This window comes from Acomys russatus, chromosome 32, assembly GCF_903995435.1.
Source record: "Acomys russatus chromosome 32, mAcoRus1.1, whole genome shotgun sequence".
NCBI classification, from domain to species: Eukaryota; Metazoa; Chordata; class Mammalia; order Rodentia; family Muridae; genus Acomys; species Acomys russatus.
Window position 1 is genome coordinate 35,495,313 of NC_067168.1, and position 20,863 is coordinate 35,516,175.

The 20,863-nt window shown below is 50.3% G+C and overlaps 1 protein-coding gene across 1 annotated transcript; it reads left to right on the forward strand.

The window, feature by feature from the left end:
- The first annotated feature begins 2,664 nt into the window (after positions 1-2,664).
- Shisa5 (shisa family member 5) lies at positions 2,665-20,431 on the forward strand. Its single transcript, XM_051140357.1, has 6 exons — positions 2,665-2,831; positions 5,492-5,648; positions 13,812-13,898; positions 19,270-19,385; positions 19,570-19,782; positions 19,926-20,431. Exons 1-6 carry the CDS (start codon positions 2,762-2,764, stop codon positions 20,003-20,005), a joined length of 723 nt encoding a protein of 240 aa, XP_050996314.1. The 5' UTR covers positions 2,665-2,761; the 3' UTR covers positions 20,006-20,431.
- Positions 20,432-20,863: the final 432 nt, after the last annotated feature.

Sequence of the window (20,863 nt, forward strand, 5' to 3'; positions counted from 1 at the left end):
ACCCTACCTTTCTATCATACTGATTGGCTGGGCCTGCAGCAAAGCCCTTGCTCTAGGTGCAATGGATGCTGAGGGGGCGAGGGATGTTTGACTGACTGTCATCCAATAGGTGCTAGGTGACCCAGGTGCTAGGTGAGAAAAACAAGGCCCCTTGGGCTAGCTGTACTAGCCCGTGCCACCCTAAGCCAGTCCTGGGCTGCACCTACACCCAGCCACCCCAGGCCAGTCCTGGGCTGCACCTACACCCAGCCACCCCAGGCCAGTCCTGGGCTGCACCTACACCCAGCCACCCCATCCTGTCAGGCCTCTGAGCATCACTGGGTGTTGTTCTGGCTTGCCAGACCCTTGCACAGTTCTCATCTACAAATTGTGAATGATTTTTAGAGTTGTATGCAGGAGTATGTATGTGTACTACATGTGCACCTAGTGCCTACAGAGGTCCAAAGAGGGCATGGGATCCCCTGGTGGAGCTACAGATGGTGTGAGCCACCACATGGGTGTTGGGAACCAGCTCAGCCCCTCCACAAGACTAACTAGTGCTTTTAAGTGCTGAGCCACCTCTGGCTTGGGATAGGCATCCTAACTGAGCTGGAGATCCATCTAGGCATGCAGGAATGGGTTTGTTTTTCTTTGCCAATTTAAGAATTAAAAGGTAGGAAGCCGGGCAGTGGTGGCACACGCCTTTAATCCCAGCACTCGGGAGGCAAGACAGTTGGATCTCTGTGAGTTTGAGGCCAGCCTGGTTTACAAAGCAAGTTCAGGACAGCCAAGGCTATACAGAGAAACCCTGTCTCAAAAAAACAAAAACAAAGAAGTAAAAGATAGGAAAGGTGGGAAAGTCAAGGAAAGGTAAAGTTTATTCAAAGAGGACAAGTTTAGTATAGTTTAAAAGCAAAACCTGGCTGGGTGTGGTGGCATACACTTTTTGGGGAGGCAGAAACAGGCAGACCTCTGTGAACTTGAGGCCAGCCACTACATAGTGAGACCCTTATCAAAAACAAACAGAACTCTTCTGCAAGTGAAGGAGAATGAGAAGGAAAAAAAAATTCAACAAATTGAATTTGGGTTAAACCAGAATGGGTCAGACATGGAGCCATACAATAGAGAGCAGAGTGCTAGAGGAAGCCCAAGGTAGTAACAAAAGCAAGCTTAAGTTTGACAAACATTCAAAAGGACAAAAAGGGGGTAGGGCGAGAGAAAAGCAGCTTGGAGGAATTCTGGGAAGGAAAAAAAGCTCATTGAAGGAATAATTATTCCACCTATCTTTTTGGGTTTTTGTTTTTTGAGTCAGGGTTTCTCTGTGTAGCCTTGGCTGTCCTGGACTCTCTTTGTAGACCGGGCTGACCTCAAACTCACAGAGATCCACCTGCCTCTGCCTCCCAAGTGCTGGGATTACAGGAGTGTGCCACCACGCCAGACTGTTCCGCCTATCTTTTAGCACATCTTTTTTGTTTGTTTTGTTTTGTTTGTTTTTGTTTTTTGAGACAGAGTTTCTCTGTGTAGCCTTGGCAGTCCTAGACTTGCTTTTGTAGACCAGGCTGGCCTCGAACTCACAGCAATCCGCCTGCCTCTGCCTTCCGAGTTCTGGGATTAAAGATGTGCGCCACCACGCCTGGCCCACCTTTTAGCACATCTTAAAATGCTCTTGTCTTCCTGGGGAGTGGCCCTGTCTTGCTGACAGGGGAACCTTTTGGGCTGGTGGAGGAGATTAACTCTTACATTTTTGATAGTTTAGAGATTTCATCTTCTTGACCAGAAGAAACTAGTTTTCCCTTATGGGTTTGTAGTGCTCTTGTGTGGCGTCCTTTCCTGGCTCCCTATAATCCTATAGGCTGGATCACTGCTGGAGACCTCCCAGACTGTCTCTTTTAGCTCCATCTTTAATTACAGCAATGCCCCAGTCTCGGGTGAGAAACACGGATTACATACTGGCTCAGGTGGTCCACGTGCAGACATTTCATGGGTTCAGCCTTGAGTAGAAAATATTAGCTCTGCCAGGTGCTGGGCAGTGCAAGGACACCATACCTCTCTTTCCTGGCCTTGGTAGGAATTTTGTTCCACACTGAGGGCAAAGGGCAGCATGTCAGAACTCTGTAAGGAGGTCGCCTGTATGTACCCTGAGAGCTGTTAGTTCTTAACTCTCATCTTGGGACCCCTGAGCCAGAGTGAGCAGCTGCCTGGAGTGGGGTCTGTGTCACTGGGGGATGGAGGTGTCATCTCAGGCCACGGAACCTACTGTCCTCAGACTGAGGTCCTGGAAACCGGCTAGAGGGAACTTGAATTTGTTGCACACCATCCCCCGCATCACTGCACAAGGTCCTCGGTTCGCAGCTTCCCTGAGGGCAAAGTTGGACGTGTGTGTACCAGCTGCATGCAGCTGGAGCTAATAGTGTTAGCATAACGTTGCCACAGAGAGCCTCTTCCAGCACCTAAGTCAGCCGCAAGGATGTCTCGCCGTAAAATTATCCCGTAAGCAGAAAGCAACTTGAGTGTTCTAGTCCTTGCTCCCGCATCTGGGAAACCTGTCTCAAATTTTCACGGACAGGGGCCGGCAGGAGAGCAGCGGCCAGGCTAGGAGGGGTAGCCGCTTCTTTCCTTTCCACCTCTTCCCCCTCCCTCCCACCTCCTCCCCTCTGGGGCGGGGGTTCCGGGAACCGGCCGGGGCGGGGCAAGGAGGCTAGGGCCGCGCTGGTTGCTGAGGTTGCGGCTACACCGCCGCCCTCTGCTTGGCCCGTCTGTTCGTCTGTCTGTCTGTGCTGCCATGGCCTCCCGGGCGTCCTCTCCGTGGACTGTATTGGTGCTGCTGTTGTTGCTGCGGCCGCCTCCGGGTGGTGAGCCTGGGAGGAGTGGGCGGTGTATGCTGCCCTGGGACCGGGTCGGGTCAGACACTTCCCCTAGCTGTCTCTGGACCGAGCCAGATAGCAGCAGTCTTGGAGTGCTTCGACTCGACCCCCTGATAACCGAAGAGGGCGGCGTCTGTGAACCCCTTCCCTTCTGAACTGATTACTGCCACCCTTGTTGTGTCCTTAATGGTGTGTAGGCCCTACCTCTTCCAGGATTCCTTGCCTGGGGCTAGCTCCAGGTAGGGCCTCAAGGCGACCTGGCCCTTCCAGCAGCACTTGTGATGGGTTGACTTCCTGGCCGGGAGTTCTACATCCGCTGCCTCCACAGCCCTTCCTTGTATTCCCGGAGAAGCTGGGCCCTAAGGCTGGCCTCTTGTGAGGAGGAGACTCTGCTTTCTCTTGTCATCTTAGAGGGATGACTCACAAGCTTGGAGGAGCAGGCTGGGGGCATATGGGGTGTATATTGGAACAGCTCAGCCATGGGAGGTTAATGAGTGATTCGGTTGGGATGGGTGGCTTCATGGAAGAAAAGGCCTGCTTCCTGAGGCCGGAAAATTCCTCCAAATTCATTTTGGAGGAGCTGGGCTTGGGAGATGAGATGGTAGAGTCAGCCCACCCCTGGTGTGAGCCTATGGGAGGACGGATCCCCAGCCTAGAGAGCTTTGTTCTGAGTCTGGAGTTGAGAAGAGCATTTATGCCTGCGACCCAGCCGGAAAGACCCGCTGGTGTGGCTTTTGTCTTTAATCTCAGCACTGCAGAGGCAGGAGGATCCCTGTGAGTTTGAGGCCAGTCTGGTCTAGGTTGTGAGTTTCCAGGCGATCCAGGACTACATAGTGAGACCCTGCCCTAAAAAGAAAGAAAGAAAAGTCTCCTTGGTGTAGACAGTTCAGCCTGACTCAGAGTCGCAGCCTGGCCTGTGGCTGTACGTGTGCTTGTATCAGGTGCTCAGCGGCCTGAACTGGGCTTGCAACGGCCAGATACTTCCATGGTTCTGCTTGGTGATGCCAAAAAACGTCGACAAAAATGCAGCTCTCTGAATCTCTTGAGTTTGAGGCCAGCCTGGTCTACAGAGCAAGTTCCAAGATGGCCAGGGCTGCACAGAAACTCTGTCTTAAAAACACACACACAGCTGGGCGTGGTGGCGCACGCCTTTAATCCCAGCACTCGGGAGGCAGAGGCAGGCGGATCGCTGTGAGTTCGAGGCCAGCCTGGTCTACAAAGTGAGTCCAGGATGGCCAAGGCTACACAGAGAAACCCTGTCTCAAAACACACACACACACACACACAAAGACCAGCCAGCTCTCTTTAGCTCGGAGTTATCTTTTCTCGGGGGTAGCATAGGGCCTCTGCCCTTGGGCCTCCGCCCTCTGATAGCCTCAGGGTGCACACTCTACTGATCTGGCTGGGCCTTCTGACCAGGGTGCTTCATGTGCTGGGCCAGGACTGCTTCCAGGCTGACACTTAGGGTCTGTCCACAGATGTAGTCCGATGAGCCTTGATGGGCTGCGTTTTTCATGTCGGGTTCTCTTTGCTAGTGTAGCCTAAGGACAGACGGGCGCTTGGTGTGTGGCATCTTCCCAGAGCAATGTAAAGCTTGTGGGTACCCTGTGCCCTTCTCCACATCTCTCGACATGACTTCGCTTATTGAAATTTGCAAGGATGCCACTTGCTCATGTGCTGAGAGCCTAGTGAGGGTTAGGATTCAGCCGCTGGTGAGGTTCAGACCTCTCTCTCGCTCTGTCTCTCCCCCCTCCCCCCGCCAGGTGAGGATACTATGGAGGTAATGAGGATTAAATATTGGACAGCCCTGCCGGGCGTGGTGGCGCACGCCTTTAATCCCAGCACTCGGGAGGCAGAGGCAGGCGGATCGCTGTGAGTTCGAGGCCAGCCTGGTCTACAAAGTGAGTCTAGGACAGCCAAGGCTACACAGAGAGACCCTGTCTCAAAAAAACCAAAAAAAAAAAAAAAAAAAAAAAAAAAATATTGGACAGCCCTGTGCCTACAGTTGCTCAGGTGTGTTTCTGTTTGGCTGTATGCCTTCTGGGCTTGGCAGCTTCTGGGAGGTGGCCTGGAATAAGGCCTTGAAGGAGTGGAGTCACAGGTGAGGGACAGGTAAGACTGGTGTACATTGAGGCAGAAAGGGTAATTGTTCAGTGCCATTGCAGTTGACATTGCCTTGGGGTCTTGATTTTAAAGTAGGGGATTCTGGTTTTTAGTTTGTTTGTTTGTTTGGTTTGTTTTTGAGACAGGGTTTCTCTGTATAGCCTTGGCTGTCCTGGACTCACTTTGTAGACCAGGCTGGCCTCGAACTCACAGCGATCCACCTGCCTCTGCCTCCCAAGTGCTGGGATTAGAGGGTTGTGCCACCACTCCCGGCTCAAGTAGGAGATTCGGAGCGCAGCAAGTAACACAATCAGACTCACTTAGAAAAGTCAGTCTTTTACCAGGAAACCAACAGACTGGCAAGGGACAGAGGGCACCTTGCTGGGGCCCAGAAGAGAGGGCAGAGGCTTGGTAGAAGGATGGTCCACGGTGGCCTAAAGCATGCTTCTGCCTGGTGGCTGCACTGGGAAGTCCCTGCCATTGGCTGGGGGATGCGCGGACTGGCCTGTGGGACAGCGAGGATTGAGCTTGTTTTTGTCCTTCAGCCCACGGTGAGAGCTGCAGGCCTTTTGGTAAAGACAGCCTGATCCCAGAGTCCTGTCCTGATTTCTGCTGCGGTTCCTGTTCCAACCAATACTGCTGCTCTGACGCACTGAAGAAAATTCAGTGGAATGAGGAAATGTGTACCGAGCCAGAGTCCAGGTGTGTGTGTGGAGGGGAGGAAGGGGAGGAACCTTAAGGAAGTCCCTGGAGAGTGCCTTGCTCCTCCTCTCGAGAGAGTCGGGTGTGCATTGAGAGTGGGGTGTGCATTGAGCCAGAAAGTTTGAGGAGCCCTGTTCACCTAGAGCTACTCCACTCTCCTCCCTCCACCCCCACCATCCTCAAAGGTCAGTGGTCTCAGCTGGCTTTGGCTCTGGGGGTGTACTCGAACCCACAGGTCCTCAGGGTGAGCAGCTGGTTATGAAGGTACCCCCACACTGTATATATGCCGTAGTTATGTGTATGCTATACCAGGTACAGGGCATGGGTGTGTGCCCAGAGTGAGCTGGGCTGTGTCCCCTCAGAAGATTTCTGTGTTTATATTTCATCTTCCGTATAGGCTGTTGTCTTTGTGGTGAGGACCGAGATGTGGCTCTTGTCCTCAGATTGTGTTTTTCTTTGTGCTTGGCCACAGATGGAGAGTTGTAGTGGCCATACTTAGCTCACGGCAGGGAGCCGTCGCTGCTCTGCGCAAGTCCAGTGCACACCATCTATGTCCACTTCAGCCTTTCATGGCCACTCTAGTCCCCTCCCCTCCCACAGGCACCCCAGTCTACTGTGTTTGAGGTGTATTCTTCTGTTTGTGTTCTTTAAAAGACTGTATTGTTTTGTGGCGGGGTGGGGTGGGGTGGGGTGGGGTCCCTAACGAATGCCCTTACTTTTTGAGCTCAATACAGTGCTCATAAGGCTGTAGCTGTGTCATTCCCTGAGTCCAAAGCTATGAGCATCGTAGGCAGCAGCAGTGGGTACCTTTGGACCCTTCCTTCTTCCTGCTTTTCATGAATCTGTAAGAAGTTCTTGAGGCTCTGCATGGGACTGCTGGGTCCTAGAGATGCCACACAGGCACTTAGAGTAATCGTTGGCTGTCTTTATATTTTACAGTTGTCTTTTTCCTTTTTTTTGAAAGAGACAGACAGACAGACAGACAGACACACACACACACACACACACACACACACACACACACACACACACACACACAGACTGACTGACTGACTCACTATATAAGCTTGGCTGGCCTCAAATTCACAGAGATCTGCCTGCCTCTGCTTCTTGGGTGCTGGAATTAAAGATGGGCATCACCATGCTTGGCTTATAGACGATGTTTTAAAATAGTTTGATTATGCTAAGTGTATTGCTTTGCTTGTTCTTTTCTTTTTGTCTTTTTGAGACAGGGTTTCTCTTGTAGTCCTAGCTGTCCTGGACTTGCTTTGTAGACTAGGCTGGCCTCGAACTATAGAGCTTCACCTGCTTCTGCCTTGTGAGTGCTGAGATTAAAGGCGTGCGCCACCACCCACACCTGGCTCCTGCTAAAATCTTTCTTTAAAATGTTATGTGAAAGCTGGGTATGGTGGCCTAGGCCTTTAATCTCCACACTCAGGAGACAGAGGCAGGCATCGCTGTGAGTTCAAGGCCAGGCTGGTCTACAAAGTGAGTCCAGGACAGCCAAGGCTACACAGAGAAACCCTGTCTTAAAAAAAAAAATAATATAATAAAATAAAAGATGAAAAATAAAAATAAATTATGTGAATTTGTGACTCTTAGTTAGGATTTCATTGCTATGAAGAGACAGCATGACCACTCTAGTAAAGGCAGCCATGGTGCTGGAGGAAAAGCCGAGAGTTCTACATCATGGTCCACAGGCAGTGACTATCTTCATTTGAGCATAGGAGACCTTAAAGGCCGCCCCCACAGAGACACCTCCTAATAGTGCCACGCCCCATTGGCCAGTTATTCAAACACACGAGTCTACAGCCATAGCTATTCAAACGACCACAGTGCGTTTGCCTGCATGTGTATATGTGTGCCATGTATGTGCAGTGTCCTCGGAGGCCAGAGGAGGGTGTCAGCTCGCCTGGAGCTGGAGTTCCAGCTGCCATGTTGGTGCTGGGAGTGAACTCCAGTCATCTCTTCAACTGTATACGCATATTTTATTTCCACCTTTAGGGGTACAATGCCAGCTTTTTGGAGGTACCCTGTTCCATGCTCGCTATTGTACATCACCTGGAGTTTTGGTTTTTATTTTTTTTATTTTTTTATTTTTGGTTTTTCGAGACAGGGTTTCTCTGTGTAGCCTTGGCCATCCTGGACTCACTTTGTAGACCAGGCTGGCCTCGAACTCACAGCGATCCGCCTGCCTCTGCCTCCCAAGTGCTGGGATTAAAGGCGTGCGCCACCACGCCCGGCTCCTTTGGTTTTGTTTTTTAAGATTTACTTATTTATTATTATGTATACACTGCATGTATGCCTGTATGCCGGAAAAGGGCACCAGATCACATTTTAGATGGTTGTGAACCACCATGTGGTTGCTGGGAATTGAACTCGGGACCTTTGGAAGAGCAGTCAGTGCTCTTAACCTCTGAGCCATCTCTCCAGCCCCCACTTCACCTGCAGTTTTAGTCATGAAGAGACTTGAACTTTGTGAGATGTTTTCTCCTATTTTCTGAGATGGTCATGAGCTATTTTTATAGCCTTAATGTGGTAAATAATTGTGTGTCATTCTAAAATAATATTTTACTTGTTTTTGTTTTTTTGTGTTGAGCGTTTTTGCCTGTGTGTGTGTGTGCTACATTCGTACCCAGTGTCTCTGGAAGTTAGATTTTATTGCATCCCCTGGGACTGGAGCTATGCTGTGAGCTGCGGTGTTGGTGCTGGGAATTGAACCTAGGTCCTACAGAAGAGCAGCCAGTGCTCCGGCCCCTAAAATAAAAATATGAGGCTAGTGAGATGACTCAGTGGGTAAACACTGACAACCTGAGTTCAGCCTCTGGGGCCCACATTGTGGAAGGAAAGAACTGACTGCTGTAATTTGTCCTATGACCTCCGCATGTATGTGTATGTACATACTGAGTGTGCATGTGAGTGTACACTAAATGTAAAATGAAAAATTAAAATAGCATTAAACATAGGTTGATGGCTTTTTTTTCTCTTGACATATGGAAAGCTCTAGTCCACTGCCTTTCAGTTTCTATTATTTTCATTGAGATAATGAGCTTGAAAATCAGTTAAATCTTCATTTTTCTCTCTCAGGAAATAGGGCTGGAGAGATGGCTCGGTGATAAAGAGCACTGACTGCTCTTCCAGAGGTCCTGAGTTCAATTCACAGCAACCACATGGTGGCTCACAACCATCTATAATGTGATCTGGTGCCCTCTCCTGTTGAGCAAGTATACATGCAGGCAGAACACTGTATACATAATATATAAATAAATCTTAAAAAAAAAAAAAAAAAAAAAAAAAGGGGCTGGAGAGATGGCTCAGTGGCTAAGAGCATCGCCTACTCTTCCAAAGGTCCTGAGTTCAATTCCCAGCAACTCCATAGTGGTTCACAACCATCTAGAATGAGATCTAGTGCCCTCTTCTGGCCTGCATGTGTACTTGCAGACTATATATATAAAAAAATATTAAAAAAAAAGAAAAGAAAAAGAAATAAGAGAGCGCAGGGCGCAGCAGAGCAATCCTGTAATCCCAGCACTCAGAAGGAGGAGGTAGGTGGATCTCTGTGAGTTCGAGGCCAGCCTGATCTACAAAATGAGTCTGGGACAGCCAGGGCTATACAGGGAAACCCTGTCTAGGAAAAAGAAAAAGGAGGGAGGAGAGCAAGGGATTATTTTTCCTCTGTGGTTCCAAGAAGCAAACAAAGGCCTTGGACACACTACTGAACTTCATGATGCCAAAATCTCATTCTTCCTTTATGTATTTTTTGTTTTTATCCCCCCTCCTTGTGTCAGGGTTTCTCTGTGTAGCACTGGCTGTTTTGAAACTCACTCTGAGGCTAGAGAGATGGCTTAGAGGTTAAGAGTATTGCCTGTTCTTTCAAAGGTTCTGAGTTTAATTCCCAGCAACCACCACATCGTGGCTCACAACCATCTATAATGTGATCTGGTGCCCTCTTCTGGCCTGCAGGTGTATATGCAGGCAGAACATTGTATACGTAATAAATACGTTCAAGAAAGAAACAAATAAACTCACTCTGTAGACCAGGCTTGCCTCCAACTCATAGAGATCTGCCTGGCTCTGCCTCCCCAAGTGCTGGGGTGGCGGGTGTGCATCACTGCTCCTGGCTATTTGTTTACTTATTTTCAAGACGAGATTTCTCTTGTAGCTTTGGCTGTCCAGGAACTCTGTAGACCAGGCTGGGCACAAACTCAAGAGATCTACTTGCCTCTGCCTCAGAGTGCTGAGATTAAATGTGTGTACCACTACTGCCTGGCTGAGTTATTCTTCAATGCAGTTATGTGTACATAATATACTATAAAATAAATATACGGCCAAGTGTTATAGCACATGCTTTTTTTTTTTTTTTTTTTTTTTTTTTTTTTTTTTTTTTTTTGAGACAGGGTCTCTCTGTGTAGCCCTGGCTGTCCTGGACTTCCTTTGTAGACCAGGTTGACCTAGAACTCACAGCGATCTGCCTGCCTCTGCCTCCTGAGTATTGACTAGGATTAAAAGCCACAAAACTGGGTTCTTTATAAGCACAGGAAGTGCTCTTCACCACTAAGCCATTTCTCCAGATACTGCATTTATTTAGTTTTTGTTTTTGTTTTGAGGCAGGGTCTCACTATGTAGCCCTGGCTGTCCTGGAACTCTCTATGTAGACCAGGTTGGCCCTCTGCCTGTCTCTACTACTTCCAGCCTGCTGAGGTTGAAGATGTGCACTGCAACGTCATGACCACCAGGGGGCATTAAGGCTTCAGAATGATTTCTAACTAGCTTTCAAAAGCAAGACAGAAACAAGCCAGGGCATTGCCCCTTCCCCTGCGCAGTCCAAGCTGAGGGTCATGGCCATGCAGCTTCCACGGACCTAGATTGTCTTTGAGGTCATTACTTTGTCTGGGAGAGTGGTGCACAGTGGCATTGCGCCATGGTCAGGTCCTGTGGGAGCCGAGTCCTGTTTCCGCTTCCTTCAGTTCCAGCTGGCAGAATTTTGGCGGCGCTACCTGGTGTACGCCAGTCCCACTCTCCGTACCAGTGGGGTTTAAAACTGCAGTCTTAGTTGCCGGGTGGTGGTGGCGCATGCCTTTAATCCCAGCACTTGGGAGGCAGAGGCAGGTGGATCTCTGTGAGTTCGAGGCCAGCCTGCTCTACAAAGCAAGTCCAGGATAGCCAAGGCTACACAGAGAAACCCTGTCTTGAAAAAAAAAAAGAGGAAAAAAAAAAGACTGCAGTCTGGTTGCCTGCAATATAAATAGGCTGAGAATTCTCCACATTTTTGGTTTTGGTGGTGGTGGTGGTGGTGGTGGTGTGTGTGTGTTTGTGTGTGTGTGTGTGTTTTGGTGCTGGGAACCAAACCTCTACTCCCAGCCTTTTGTTTCCCAAATCTTGAAGTTCTGATTTCTTCCCTTTGATTCCACTCTGTCCTGCATTTCCCATGCACAGCCAGGGGGGCCACGGGTGTTCTGTTTAGAAACACATTTCATCTGGGCGTGGTGGCACGTGCCTTTAATCCCAGCACTTGGCAAGCAGAGGCTGTGAGTTCGAGGCCAGCCTGCTCTACAAAGCAAGTCCAGTACAGTGAAGGCTATGCAGAGAAACTCTGCCTTGAAAAACCAAGAACAAAAACAAAAAACAACACACATTTCTAGAAAAATTGCTTAGAAGTCTCTTCAGCAGTCTTTCTAGAGTCCTTAAATTCTCAGAATTTAGCCTCTTCAAGTTTTTCCTGGTAATTTCACTATTTATTCTTTTTTTTTTTTTTTGGTTTTTCGAGACAGGGTTTCTCTGTGTAGCCTTGGCCATCCTGGACTCACTTTGTAGACCAGGCTGGCCTCCAACTCACAGAGATCCGCCTGCCTTTGCCTCCCGAGTGCTGGGATGCCACCACGCCCGGCTCAAAAGTTTTTTTTAAAGATTTATTTATTTATTTTTATACAGAGTTCTGCCTGCATGTGTGCCTACACACCAGAAGAGGGCACCAGCTCTCATTATAGATGGTCATGAGCCACCACGTGGTTGCTGGGAATTGAGTTTAGGACCTCTGGAAGATCAGCCAGTGCTCTTAACCTCTGAGCCATCTCTCCAGCCCTTCTTATTATTTTTGTATGTGTATATGTCTATGTATATTATGCTGTCCATGTAGGGGCAAAGGTTGACTTGCAGGAGTCAGTTTTCTTCCATTATGTGGGCTCTGAGATCAAACTTAGGTCCTCAGTCTTGTCAGTAAGCACCTGTACCCCGGGCCATCTCATTGGCACAGCCACAGCTTCTGCCAGGCCCCGTGTTTATTCTTTAAACACTTTTCTTTGTTGTTTTATTGGTTTTTGGTTTTTCTTTTCTTTTCTTTTTTTTTTTTTCCGAGACAGGATTTTTCTGTATAACCTTGGCTGTCCTGGAACTTCTCTTTATAGACCAGGCTGGCCTTGAACTCACAGAGATCCGCCTGCCTCTGCCTCCCAAGTGCTGGGATTAAAGGTGTGCACCACCATGCCCGGCCAAGAAACCCTGTCTCAGAAAGCCAAAATAAAATAAAATACGGTCTAGGGTGTTTCTCTCTTGGAATCTCTCCCACTCTTGGGAGTTCTTTTCTTAATTTTTCTTAATTTTCATTTGCTCTGCTTTAAAAGAAAAAGTGGGGCTGGAGAGATGGCTCCGTAGTTAAGAACACTGGCTGTTCTTCCAGAGGACTGGAGTTCAATTCCCAGCACACAGATGGCAGCTCAACTGTCTGTAACTTCAGCCCAAGAGAATCCAATGCCCTTTCTGACCTCTGCAGGCACTACACGCTGTTGATGCACCAACAGGCAAAACACTCATACACATGAATTTAGGATAAAGAAAGAGAAGGCAAGGTTTTATTGTATAGCTTAGAATGGCCTTGAACTTGGGCTGGAGAGATGGCTCAGAGGCTAATATCACTGTCTGCTCTTCCTGAGGTCCTGAGTTCAATTCCCAGCAACCACATGGTGGCTCACAACCATCTATAATGTGATCTGATGCCCTCTTCTGGCCTGCATGTCTACATGTAGGCAGAATACATAATAAATAAATTAAAAAAAAAAAAAAGCTGGGTGTGGTGGCGCATGCCTTTAATCCCAGCACTTGGGAGGCAGAGGCAGATGGATCTCTGTGAGTTTGAGGCCAGCCTGGTCTACAAAGAGAGTTCCAGGACAGCCAGGATTATTACACAGAGAAGCCCTGTCTTGAGGGAAAAACCAAACCAAACAAACAACTTAAATGTTTTTTTAAAAAAAAGCTAGTTAAGCCATTTCATGATTATTATCCAGTTTATTTGGGATGTGGTCTCCTGTAGCCAAGGCTTGCCCTAACTCCTGATTCCCCTGGCTCCCCTGGCTCTGCGTCCCGAGTGCTGGAATTGTGGGTATGTACTGCCAATGGCTTTTGTTTGCTGAACCTTGACCTATAGTATTTTCCTTTTTAAAAAGATTTTTATTTATTATTATTATTATGTATACAGTGGTCTGCCTGCATGTACACCTGCACACCAGAAGAGGGCAACAGGTAACATTATAGATGGTTTTGTGAGCCACCATGTGGTTGCTGGGAATTGAACTCTGGACCTTTGGAAGAGCAGGTGGCGCTCTTAACCACTGAGCCATTTCTCCAGCCCCAACCTATAGTATTTTCGTTCCAGTCTATATAACTGCCTCTCTATCGGTCTCCTTTGTTCTTTTCGTCTCTCCTCTTTTCTCCTATTTCCTCCCTGCCTTTCCTCCCCTCCTCAGAAAGCATCTTATGTGGTCCAGACTGGCTTCAATCTTGGGATCTTTCTGCCTCTGTTTCCAGTGCTGAAATCACAGGCCTTTGACAGATTACAACTCATACTGTTGTTTTCAGAAGAGTTGGTTTTTGTCCCCTGTGTTTCTTTTGCCTTTAACTTTGTGGCAGTGTTGCCTCTGCTCTCGGTTCCCACCTTCATCCTGTTGTGGTCGTAGAAGGTACTTTCCGGGTCTTAAGTTTGAGATCTGCTGTTTCTTGGCCTCATATGCACTGTATCCTGTCGACTGCCTTGAGTGTATGGCACCACGGTTTGGGATCCCAGTGTGTACATCGTCTGTTCTTGGAGTGTCCTGTGTGCCTTGAGGCAATGTGTTGTGGGGTGCAGTGGGGATTGAGTGTGTTCCTCACGACCTTTTTCTTTTCTCTTAGCAGATTTTCCACCCACCTGGAGCCACTGGAGCCGCTGGGCTCGGCGCTGAAGTTTCGATCCAGTTTCGACAGTGACCCCATGTCAGGGTAAATAAAGCCTGTAGGTCGAGTCTATGTTCCTTGGAAGAAGTGATAAGGCCTCAGGTAGGCTGGGGGGTGGCCTCTGTGTCTAAGGTAGCACAGAATCCATGGGATGGTGTCCCTGTGATGTTGTAGCCATGTTTGCCCTCCAGCAGAGGTATGCTGGGGAGAGCAATGATGGGGGGGAGGGTGGCGGGGGGGCGTATCTGGTGATAGTTGAAAGTCCAGGGGTGGGGTCCATATTGACCTGGGTGATGATGGGGTGGGGTGGCAGATACCTGATGGGTAGAGGTGGTGGAGGAGGAAATGACATTTGGCGACGGCTGCAGTGCTGTGAGGCGATGGTGGCACTGGGGCGGTGGCAGCTGGCTGGCCGATGGTTGTGGCAGAGTGATGGGGTGAGAAGGGTGATGAGGGTGAGGCTGTGGTGTGGTACTGTTGAGTCAAGGTGCTGAGGCAGCAGAAGTGCCCCCGTCGCCACGTGAAGGTTTGTGGATCATGATCATTGTCACTGTTCTGGCGTCTCCTGTCTTGAGAACAAGATGGCCCCTTCATGAAAGGGGAATGCGGCTGAAACTCTTCCCTTCCATACTTGGAGAGGCCCCACACTCTCCTAGTCCTAAACAACTACTGCTATTTCTCCTTCTTCTTCTTCTTCTTCTTCTTCTTCTTCTTCTTCTTCTTCTTCTTCTTCTTCTTCTTCTTCTTCTTCTTCTTCTTTTTGGTTTTTTGAGACAAGGTTTCTCTTGTGTAGCCTTGGCTGTCCTAGACTCGCTTTGTAGGCCAGGCTGGCCTAGAACTCACAGCGATCCACCTGCCTCTGCCTCTTGAGTGCTGGGATTAAAGGTGTGCGCCACCACTACCCGGCCCTAGCCCTAAACTTCTTGGCCAGGCTCCTGCCCCACTTTTCATACTTCCTTTCCTCCCTCCCTTTCTTCCGGAGACAAAACCTTTTGTAGCCCAGGCTAACCCTGAGCTTGGTATGTAGCTGAGGATGACCTTGAGTTTATAGCCCTCTCCAGTGATTGAATTACATGCGTGTGCACCACACTTAGTTCATGCGGTGCTGGGGATTGAACCCAGGGCCTCCTGTGTGTTAGGTGTGAAAACAAGACCCTTGTTCTGTAATAACAACTTCAAGCGACTTGAGAAAGTAAAATCGTTTTAAATATATGATTCTACAGGACAGGGCCCAGTCTAGAGAAAAGGCTAAAATGGTTGGTCTGGTGTTTGGACATGAGCAATTCCAGAGAGGTATAGTCTTCCAGCTCTTCTGCCATAGCCCCCTTCCAGGACCCCACCTTCCAGGATGCCCCCATCTTATAGGTTCAGCAAGCAAAGCCTTATCTCATGAATATCTGGGGCTCGGTCACAAAACTAATTCCTGCAACTTTCTCTCTTTGTTTTTCGTATTTTGTTGTTGTTTGCTCTTTGAGACAGGGTTTCTGTGTTTAGCCTTGGGTGTCCTGGGCTCACTTTGTAGACCAGGCTGGCCTGGAACTCACAGAGATTCGCCTACATCTGCCTCCCCAAAGTGCTGGGATTACAGGCATGCACCACTGGACCGGGCTACACTAGCAACTTTCCAATTCTCTGAGACAAGCAGGCCAGCTGCTCATGTTGGGGAGAGGGGCCTACTAGCAATGATTATCTACCTGCACTCTGTGCCACACTGCATACTTTTTGGGCCAGAATAATTTCTCTCTTACCTAGGCAAGCACTCTATCAACGGAGCTGTATCTCCCTCGTTGTTTGTTTGTTTGTTTGTTTGTTTGTTTTGAAACAGGCGCCTTCTCTGTAGCCCAGGTTAGCCTGGAACTCACTGTGTTCTTCAGGCTGGCCTAGACCCTGTCCTCTTGCCTCAGCTTCCTGGTTGCTGGAATTACAGGTGTGAGCTTTCATGTTACCATCCTGCACTGTCATCTTGTCACCATCCAAGGCCACAGAACAAGTCACAGAGGAAAAGAACACATGTGTCGACATGGCAGGCAGCCACTGGGAGTGGCTGTGACTTCCTGGCCAGAGGTGCTGGGAGGGCAGGGAGGGCTGGTGGTGGTGGTGGTGTTCGGCAGCTGCCTGCCAGCAAGGAGCAAGGGAGAGAATGGACAAAGGGACTGGTTTCCTTGGCTTCTGCTCCGGAGACGGAGGTTCAGCCCTGCGTAGTGATGCCGCATAGACACAGGCCACCATCGGGATGGGGGTGATGGGGCCTTGCCTTGAACGTTGGGGCGAGAGGAACCTGTGGAGGATGGAACCAGAAGGACAGCAGCTTTTTGAGGAACCGTGTCAGGGAGAGCCCCCTAGGGAAGGCTGGGGTTGTGGGCAAGAAGGCAGCTGGTCTGAGGCACCGTGGACTGCACAGACGTGGGCTTGGTGCCCCACACCAGCACGGCATCCTTGGCAGGAACCGCCCAGCTCGGTACATGGAATTATCGATTGGAAGCGTGTGTGACGAGTGTAGACTGCTCCGTGCAGACCACTCAGGGGCCTGGCAGTGTGCAGAAAGGCGTGCTTTGGCCATGGCGGAGGCAGCTGGAAGTATGGGGGTGGGGAAGAGAGTGGATTGCTGGGATTTCTTTTTCTCTTACTCTTCAGAGTCCCAGACTTGTGCACACGAGAGGAGGCTGGAGGACAGGGCTGTCCATGACAGACACTCCATTGGACATCTGTTGTGCCCCCACTTATGCTGAGGGCTCTGTTTGTCCAAAGTGGATTCCATGGTGGAGTTCTGTCCCTGCTGCCTGGCAGTGGCTTGGGACCCCAGAGAAGACCCCAGGGGAAAGATGCTGGGGCCTGGGGTCTGTAGCACCTCTGCCCCCGAACCACATCATTGAGTCACAGGTCAGAACAGTGGTCTTGGAAGAGCACATCTGCCAAGTCCAGAATTGTCACACCCTATAGAAAATGTCCTCCCTCAGCATGCTTAACTTTGGTTTTGGCTTAGGGTTTTTAGCTCACTATGTAGCTATGACTGGCCTGGAACTCATACGTAGACTAGGCTGGCCTCGAACTCAGAGCTCCTCCCCCTGTCTCTGCCATGTGGGCATCACCAATACCTGACCCACTGAGCCATCTGAATGGATGGCCTTTAATTCTGTAATAGCATTAGCCAAGGAGTCTGGTGTCACGGAGGTTAAGGAATGTGTCCCTTAAACTGATGCTTTGAGCTGAGGACTGAGATGAATAGGAATTACTAGGTGGGAGTGAGGGTTGTGGGGGAATCCTCACCCCCACCCCGGTCCCCAGGAAGACCTGGGTGCACAGGGACCCTAAGGCAGAACACAGCTGAGTGCTTGGTGATCTGGCTAGGACAGAAGTAAAGAGGGTGGAGTGAGTCCTGGGCCTCCACCTGGCTTTGTAGACCTTGTACGGAGTTTGTTTGTTTTTTGTTTGTTTATTTGTTTAATTACAATGCCTGATCCCTCAACCCACCCCAACCCTTTTTGGTTTTTTTCCAAGACAGGGTTTCTGTGTATATCCTTGGCCATCCTGGAGTCGCTTTGTAGACCAGGCTGACCTCAAATTTACAGAGATCCATCTGCCTCTGCTTCCCTGAATGCTGGGATTACAGGCGTGTGCCACATGCCCAGCTCCTGCAAGGAGTTTTTTAAATCTAATTTTTTGTTAGGTTTTTGGGGGATGGGGTTTCCCAGTATAGTCCAAGCCTGCCTGGAATTCACTGTGTTGTTCAGGCTGGCCCAGAATTCATCATTTTCCTGCCCCAACGGCCTCCTAACTTCAGATGTTACCTGTGTGGGAGCACACCCCGCTAAATTTTTAATTAAAGGTTGAAACTGGCTTTTTTTTTTTTTTTTTTTTTTTTGGTAAGTTTTACTATCTGGTTAGACAAACCCTAGGTTTTAATTGTTATCTATACTTATGATATACCCACAGAAAGATAGGTACACACATTGTCACTGGTGAGGCTGAAACAACTTCCGGTGGTTCCAGGGCTGGGGAGCCTCGGGCGTTAGAACCAACCAAGGAAACAAGATCAGACTTGGCTGGGTCTTGTACAGGCTTGGGAGCAGCTAGTGGGTGTGGAAGAACTGTGTCATCAACTGTCTCTGTGTCAGCCGGAAGCAGGGGTCCTGCAGGGATCCCGCCTGAGGGGTGCCTCAGAGGCTGGGGCTGGGCTGCATTTAGAGGCCAGGGTGCACAGGGCAGGAAGAGTGTGTCAGGGCCTCGGCTTCCCCTTCTGCGCTTCTCTCTGAGCCTGCATGCTGACGGTGCTTGAGTCCTGCTGTGTCTTTAAGAGGGTGGCTACAGGGCCTTAGTCTGTCCTTCCTGCCGCTGACGTCAGGAATAGGGGAAAGACCAAGGGTTCAATTTCCATTTCTTTGAAAAGGGAGGAGATTGAAACTGAGTGACCCCTGATGAAGAGGGGGGAAGTCCTGGGCCTCGAGAACCCCTTGAGTGAAGGCGGAGGCTAACATGGGGTGAGCAGGCACGTTCCTATAGTGAGAGGCAGAGAGATACCTTCCGCTGCATGCCACCGGCTGTGCGAATGTGTTTTTTGCCTTTTCCTGCCTCTGTCTGCTCAGGGAGACCCCACGGTTTCCTGGTTCTGCCTGGGATGCTTGTCTTGGGCCACATGGTGGTGAAGGCTCCTGTTTTGGAAGCCTGAAGTGTGTAGGGGGCCTGCCCCTTGATGAAGCTTTGCTTCTCCTTTGGGCTGTGAGTTGGAAGCCTCCTGGCAGGGTGGGGTAGCCCTTAACCTCCTGCCTCTCTGCTCTCAGAGTGGCAGATGCCACCGAGTTTGGAGTTTTGAATGTGCCTGTTGCAAGGGCCAAACACCTGTCTTTTATTAGAATACATATGGGCCCTGAGGCCATGGGAGCATAGTTGGGGGGCCCTGTCTGCTATTTGCAGTAATTTGGGGGAACTTTCAGTCTATGCCGTGTGCTTTCTGAGGGCAGGCCCTCTCTCTGTTCTGTGGGTGCCTGGGCTGGTTGGGGAGGCCTCCTCCAAAGAGCACTGCTGCCTCCTCTCTCTGCCTCCCTGGCATGGACCCAGGTGGGGCAGCCTGGGATGTCCCACCACCTGTCTGGGCTGCAGTTAGGCCCCTCTTTTGACTCAGACCCCATCTTGGCCTGGCACGTGGCATAAGGCCTGTCAACTCTATGGCTGCTTGTTTCCCAGGGAAGACAGGTGTCGGGTAGGCCGATGCAGGGAGCAGGTCGGGATAGGGCACTTTCCATAGAAACAGCCCTGCCGTATCCATGGGGAAACTGAGGCAGAAACAGATTTCCTACTGCACAACTGGGACATTTCTCAGAGTCCCTTTGCCAAAAGTGGTGCCCCTGGGGACAGGAGAAGTGGGGGGTGGCTGGTTACAGGGAAGAGTGGGAAGTGGTTCTGACTGGCTCTTTGGCAGGTTTGGAGCGACTGTCGCCATCGGCCTTACCATCTTTGTGGTGTTTATCGCCACCATCATCATATGCTTTACCTGCTCCTGCTGCTGTCTGTATAAGATGTGCCGCCGCCCACGCCGTAAGCTTCGCCCTTCCCAACCCTGTCCACCTGGGCCCCTCCCTGTGTGAACATGGAGAGCCCAGAGTGGGCAAGCTGACCAGAAACCTGTTTTGGTTAAGCTGGAGGGGTGGAGGGGCAGGCCTGGCCTCTCCTGGCCCTAGGGAGCGGTTAAGGTTTTGACTAATCAGGATTCTCTTTGCAGCTGTCGTGACCAACACCACAACTACTACTGTGGTTCACACCCCTTACCCTCAGCCTCCAAGTGTGGCCCCCAGCTACCCTGGACCAGGGTACCAGGGCTACCACCCCATGCCCCCCCAGCCAGGAATGCCAGCAGCACCTTACCCGACACAGTACCCACCACCCTACCTGGCCCAGCCCACGGGACCCCCAGCCTATCATGAGACCCTGGCCGGTGAGTACCACTGTGGATCAGTAACCCGGCATGGTCCCCCAACTCATGCCTCCACTCTTAGGGTCCCTTCCTGCTACCTTGCCTGCCCGTGTACACCGCAGCCCAATGTTCCCACAGCTAACCCATGTCCTTTCTACTTTCAGGAGGTCCAGCCGCACCCTATTCTGCCAGCCAGCCTCCATACAACCCGGCCTACATGGATCCCCAAAAAGCAGTCCCCTGAGCCTGCGCTCAACCTCTTTGGGTGCCATTTGATTATGTCGTGTGTGAGTGTGTGGTATGCGGAGTTCTTTACTGCTGTCTTTGGTGTGTGTGCACCCTGTCTAGACATGTGGCCGCCTCTGCTGCTGACCAGGTAGGCACAGATCCTTACCAGTTTGGGTCAGGACCAACCTGTTTTCTTCCTCACTTGAAATTATACTTTCTGAGCCAGGCTTGGCAGCACATGCCTGTAATCCCAGCATTCTGGGGGGAGGCAGAGGCAGGCGGATCGCTGTGAGTTCGAGGCCAGCCTGATCTACAAAGTGAGTCCAGGACAGCCAAGGCTACACAGAAAAACCCTGCCTCGGAAAACCAAAACCCAAACCAAACAAAAAACACCCAGAAATTATGCTTTTTGAAATCTCAAGTAAATTAAACACAGTGGGGTAGGGGGGTGTTTCCTAGTTCACTCTAAAGTGACCAACCATGGCCTGTTGCACTCAGGCTCTTTGCGGGCACATGCAGCCAGCTGCTGCTCAGGACCATGGCTTGTCCCCACGGTGTCGCTGCATTTTGCAGCGAGGCAGGTTGGTGGCCAGGGAACAAGGAGCCTGGCTGAAGCGCAGTGCTGAGGACAGACCTCTTGTGCTCAGTGGCAGCGGGTCAGCTTCTCAAGTCAGAGCACACCAGGCAAAGCCCTGTCCACTCACCATCAGCTGCCTGGACTGCCCTACTCTTTCCTGGGACTATGTAAATGCATTTGCTGTTCAGGAATCAGTGGGGGCACTTTCTCACCTTTGCTGGCCTGGCTCCTGCCACTAGGCGAGGGCCTCTGCCCAGCACATACCCTGGTTCCTGGAGGAGCCTGCCCTCTGACAGT

Excerpts from the sequence above, each read along its gene's own strand:
- Shisa5 (XM_051140357.1), top strand. The coding sequence starts at position 2,762 with ATGGCCTCCCGGGCGTCCTCTCCGTGGACTGTATTGGTGCTGCTGTTG. Across the intron at positions 5,649-13,811 it reads TGTACCGAGCCAGAGTCCAG|CAGATTTTCCACCCACCTGG; the intron begins GTGTGTGTGTGG and ends CTTTTCTCTTAG. Across the intron at positions 19,386-19,569 it reads GATGTGCCGCCGCCCACGCC|CTGTCGTGACCAACACCACA; the intron begins GTAAGCTTCGCC and ends TTCTCTTTGCAG.